This window comes from Neophocaena asiaeorientalis, unplaced genomic scaffold, assembly GCF_003031525.2.
Source record: "Neophocaena asiaeorientalis asiaeorientalis breed wild unplaced genomic scaffold, Neophocaena_asiaeorientalis_V1.1 scaffold137, whole genome shotgun sequence".
Lineage (NCBI taxonomy): Eukaryota > Metazoa > Chordata > Mammalia > Artiodactyla > Phocoenidae > Neophocaena > Neophocaena asiaeorientalis.
This window is the reverse complement of record NW_020171804.1, coordinates 500,584-506,102: the sequence shown is the minus strand read 5'-3', so window position 1 is coordinate 506,102 and position 5,519 is coordinate 500,584. Positions and strand designations below refer to the sequence as shown.

Here is a 5,519-nt window from a genome sequence, read left to right as displayed (position 1 = left end):
GGGGTTTTTTTTTTTTTTTTTTTTTGCGTTACGCGGGCCTCTCACTGTTGTGGCCTCTCCCGTTGCAGAGTACAGGCTCCAGACACGCAGGCTCAGTGGCCATGGCTCCCGGGCCCAGCCGCTCCCCGGCATGTGGGATCTTTCCGGACCAGGGCACGAACCCGTGTCCCCTGCATCGGCAGGCGGACTCTCAACCACTGCGCCACCAGGGAAGCCCATGTAATGTGATTCTTAAATTGAAATACTGTTAAATGTTTATATTGCCAAGACGGAAGGTTTCAAGTCAATGAATAAGAAACTAGAAAGAGAAGACTAAATTAAACCCAAAGCAAGTAGAAGGAAAGAAATTACAAAGAGCAGAAACCAATGAAATAGAAAACAGGAAAACAACAGAGAAAATGCAATGAAACCAAAGCTGTTCCTTTGAAACCAACAACAAATCTATATAACCGAGAAAAAGAGAAAACACACAAATTACCAATATTAGGAATGAAAGAAGGGATAAAACAACAGACCCTAATAAGAGAACATTGGAAACTTTATGCTCATAAATTTTACAACTCAAATGAAATGAAAAAATTCCATGAAAGACAGAAGTAACCAGAGCTCACTCAAGAAGAAACAGATAACCTGAATAGTCTTGTATTTACTAAAGAAATGGAATTTACACTTAGAAAAAAGTGCTCATAGGGACTTCCACTTCTGGAAGACGGAGGAGATGTACCTTTCCCTCCTTCTCCTGCTAATAAGTACAATTAAAAACCCAAGGCATTATATATATAAAACAAACACTGAAGGTAGACAGAAGCAAGCAGATCAGCCGGGGACCTCCGGTCCTGAGGAATGACTTGTGATCATTCCCAGGGCTATCTTTTTGCCTCATATAGCCCAGATTTAGGGCTAGGGAAGCAGGCAACTCAGAAACGCCAACAGGCATAGCAAAAAGACGTTTCAAGGAAAGTGGCTCTCTCTGGCCAGAAGACCAGGAACAGGCCACCTAGCAGTACAGAAGATTTTTAGACAATCATCACCCTGCTGCAGCCAACCCCACAGAAAACACCGTGGCCACCCCCACTTGCCCAGGCAAAGGCCCTGTGTCCCCAGCAGCCCCCCTAGGCTGCTGGTAATTAGGCAACCACTCCATTCCTGGTGTTAGTGGAGGCTACTTGGGAAGCAGTAACAAAGCACCCTTGTCCCACCCTCCGTCCCCTCCCTTCCCTGGGTATCAACAGACCTGGGGTGGGGAACCTGGACCCCTACCCCACCTGGCAGTAACAAGTGTCCCCCAACCCCGACCCGAAATGTCCAGGGGACACCTCCTATAACAGGAGATTTAAATAAGATTCTGAGTTTCATAACATATCCTCAAAATGTCTGGTTTCGTAAGAAATCACTTGTTATACCAACAACCAGAAAAATCTTAGCTTGAATGAGAAAAAGCAATCATTAGAAGCCAACACTGAGATGACACAGATTTTAGAATTACCTCACAAAGACTTCATAAAATTAAAATTCATAAAATTCAAAGCAAACTTCATAAAAATACCTCAATAAAAATTATGAACATTCCTGAAATACATGAAAAAATAGAAACTCAGCAAAGAAACAGAAGATACAAGAAGAACCAAGTGGAAACTTTAGAGTTGAAAAAACAAACAAACCCCCCTGGGGGGGGTGGAAATCAGGGAAAAAAAACCCAAACCTGAATGGAGGTGCTCTATAGCAGAATGGAAGGGAGAAAGGAAAGACTCAGAGAACTTAAAGATGGAACAGAAATTACCCAATCTAAACAAATGGAGAGGGACTTCCCTGGTGGCGCAGTGGTTAAGAATCCGCCTGCCAATGCAAGGACCACAGGTTCGAGCCCTGGTCTGGGATGATGCCACATGCCGCGGAGCAACTAAGCCCGTGCGCCACAACTACTGAGCCTGCGCTCTAGAGCCCACGCACCACAACTACTGAGCCCACATGCCACAACTACTGAAACCCACGCGCCTAAAGCCCGTGCTCCACAACAAGAGCAGCCACCGCAATGAGAAGCCCGCGCACCACAATGAAGAGCAGCCCCAACTAGAGAAAGCCCACGTGCAGCAATGAAGACACAATGCAGCCAAAAATAAACAAATAAATTAATTTTAAAAAAAGAATAAATAATCAAAAAAACCAAAAAAAAAACTGCACCAAAAAAACCCAACCAATCAACCAAGCAAAAAACTCCTGGGATGGAATTCACCTGACTCTGGAGACTACTCATGGAAAAACTTTTTTCTTTAAAATAAAAAAAAATCCCCCTGTGTCTTGGGCTTCCAATCCCTGTGAATGATCTTTGCTGTACTCTTCCAGATTGAAGACCATTCCTGTTAGCATCTCAGCCCCTACCCAAAAAGCAGTAAAGACTCTCTGTGTTTGGTCATCTGTTTAAAACACAGTTCAGAGACAGGTTGTTTTTAGACCTTTCTCTTTCCTTGGCACCTTTTCAATATCTATTTTATGAAACAACCTATAATGAATTATTCCCATTAAAATTAATATTTTAAGAATATATAATGCCATGAGAAAACACTGTGGTAAATAAGAAGTGGATATAAAACTGTGTGTATAGAACACAGTTTCTTAAAAGAGGAAAGCCATCTATATGCTTGTGGATATGGAAGAAAATATTCTGAAATAACACCATGATCTTAAACACTGTAATTAAAATCTCTCCACTTTAAAGAAAGTTTCCTGTTTGTCCAAGTTTATTAATCAGAAAACAACAAATGTATTAAATGATGAAATCATGTCATTCTAAGTAAGGCTGATGTGAGCGTAGAAGCCTGAGGAGAAAGTCTAATTGATGCTGTGGCCTCCACAGCCTTCTCTGCTGCAAAGAGCCCAGAGCCCGCCTGGAGCCCAGGTTACCTGGTTGTTGACGACCACGTGGACAGTGCCGTGAGTCGTGTAGGACGGCAGGTCACTCAGGTGGAAGGTCTCGTACACGATGCCCTGGCCAGCAAATGCAGCATCCCCATGCAGAAGGATGGACATGACCTGCAGACATGCAAAGGAGACCCCAAATGTGACATGGTCCTGACCACCACGTCCACAAGGCACACTGGAGATTCAGTCACAATCCACTTTTCAAAAAATGATGTATTTTAAGATAATTTCGAACTTAGAAAGAAAATGGCAGGAAGGCACAAAGACCCCCAGGCCCCCCCCAGCACCCCCTTCCCCCGAGAATGTGCTCCACGAGGGTGCCCTCCATGTCTGCACACCAGCCACCCTGCCATCATCTGCTGCAGAGCCAATGCCCACCACCCCTGAACCCACCACGCAGGACCCTCTCATCAGGAAAGCAATGCTGGCCCAGACCCGACGTGGATGTGCTCTTAGGGCCACGCCTCTTTAGCCACTCGACCTGGAGCAGCCCATTGTGTCTCCCGTCTCCACGTCGCAGACAGGCCTTGGGCTCCGATGGTCCTGTGTGACCAGACTCAGGAATGGTGCATTCCGTACCAGGGGACGCCAGAGCTGGCCTACCCCACGTGGATGAAGTTGACTTGGATCACATGGACAGGTAGCTGTCTGTTTCTCCCTTTATTTTTTTTTTTTTTTGGTCATGCTGCGCGGCATGTGGGATCCTAGTTCCTCAACCAGGGATCGAACCTGCACCCCCTGCAGTGGAAGTGCAGAGTCTTAACCACCGGACCGCCAGGAAGTCTGTGTTTCTCCCTTTAAACTCGCCATTTCTCCTCGGTAACGAGAACAGTGAGGAGAACTTCTAGATCTTGCTCCTTACCACACCTCCACCCACCCAGCAACCTGAGCGGCACCCCTGGGATGCTGCCAGGTGTCACTCCTACCTTCACGCGTTGGCATTCCATAAAAGCTTTCTCTTCTCGACTTTTATTTATCTGTATAAATATGTGCTCCCGGATTCCTGTTTTATTCAACTGGCTGTAACTGACTAGTATTGTAGTTATTTGGACGCTCACGCTGCCCCATACTTGGCGTGGGGGTCCCGTGCCATCTGGACAGGCCCCATGGCTCGTGGGGGCCTCCGTGCTTTCTGGCACAACAGAGATTTCAGCCCCCTGCCGCACTGTTCCTGCCCAGCCCTGGAATCAGACACTTCTCTAAGGAGCCTGGTTCCGTCAGTGGAGGACGGCACTGAAGACTAGTATTTGTGTGCTCATCACCACTAGAGCATCACACTTCTAGGCTCTTTCAGCACAGAGCCAAAAACCAGATGCACAGGTTCACATACACAGAGATTTCTAAATCTGTACACTGTACAACTATGATGCCTCCAATTCCAATCCTTTTTCTGGGCCTTCCTCCTTCTGCATTTATAAACATCCCCTACACCGTGAGACACCGTTCCCACTGTCCTCAACACATGACCTGTTTGCTTGGTACAGCCCCACGGCCCTGCCACCCCTGCTCCTTGACGCCCTCTTGCTGTGTTTACTCAGCTCCTGTCACCTCCCTGGTCCGCAGCGCCAGGAAGGGAAGGTCCACGTGCTCTTCGGGGACAAAAATCTAGATTTTTTTTTTAGCAGAACCCCATGTGTCCTGCCCTGAGGGACACAGGGACACTGTCTGGGACAGGTGGAAGTGGACACAAGTGTCGGGTCTGCGCAGGGACCTCCTCAGAGGATTGCAGCCTTGAAGGTTATGTAACAAACACTCCAGCTCCCTGGATTCTGGGTTTAACAGAAATCAGATAATTGCCTAAGGGTTTGGGAACAGTAGCCAGGAGAGCAGGTGTGAAGGACTGGTGGGGTCTGGACCCACCCGCTGAGCACGGGCAAGGGTGGGCTCAGACAGAGGGGCGGGGGCAGGGCCCTGGAGGGATGGGCCGTCCACGCCAGGCAGGGCACTCCCATGGACAGGGCACTCCCTCAGACAAGTGCCTGGTGACCACACAGGGCTAATCAGCCTCTCCTGGCCTCACAGGATGGACTGCTGTGATCATCTGAAGCATGTTAGACACCCTCCACCACTTCTCCCTAGTTCTCTCATTCCTTTTCAGGATGTCTCCAGCATTCTAAGCAAGCGATGCTGGAGTGGCTTTTCGTCTGTAATTTATGAACGTGGATGTCACAAAGTTTTCTGCAATCCTGTTCCCTTCCCTGGCCCCAAATGCCTGGGCAAGGGTCCCAGCCATGGACAGCGGAAATGCTGGAGGCACTGGTCACTGATGCTGGTTTCCTCCCTATCCGTCCCTGGCCACTGTGTCACTGGTGGTCTCGGAGGCTGCACAGGAAGCCACTTTCTACCCTCTTGGAGTTTCTGAGGCACCATCCAGGCCCCCAAGCTCAGCAAAGTAACTCTCATGTTCCGACACCCTCCCCATGGGCCACACTCTTTGTGGTGCAGGAACCACTTCCTGTTCCCAATGCTACCTCTGGTCGGGATCCCGTTACCCTCTAACCGTCCAAACACAGTACGAGTAGTCTCACTGTTTTAAATTATAGAACCTAGGGCTTCCCTGGTGGCGCAGTGGTTGAGAGTCCGCCTGCCGATGCAGGGGA

General features: G+C 48.3%; 1 protein-coding gene across 6 annotated transcripts in view; it reads right to left on the bottom strand.

The window, feature by feature from the left end:
• OGDH (oxoglutarate dehydrogenase) overlaps positions 1–5,519 on the bottom strand; it is a 77,019-nt gene that overhangs the window by 19,653 nt on the left and 51,847 nt on the right. For all 6 annotated transcript variants that reach the window (XM_024745043.1, XM_024744822.1, XM_024744747.1 and 3 more), the window contains one exon: positions 2,902–3,030. In XM_024745043.1, coding sequence (XP_024600811.1) covers positions 2,902–3,030 — 129 coding nt within the window. The remainder of the gene's footprint in view (positions 1–2,901; positions 3,031–5,519) is intronic.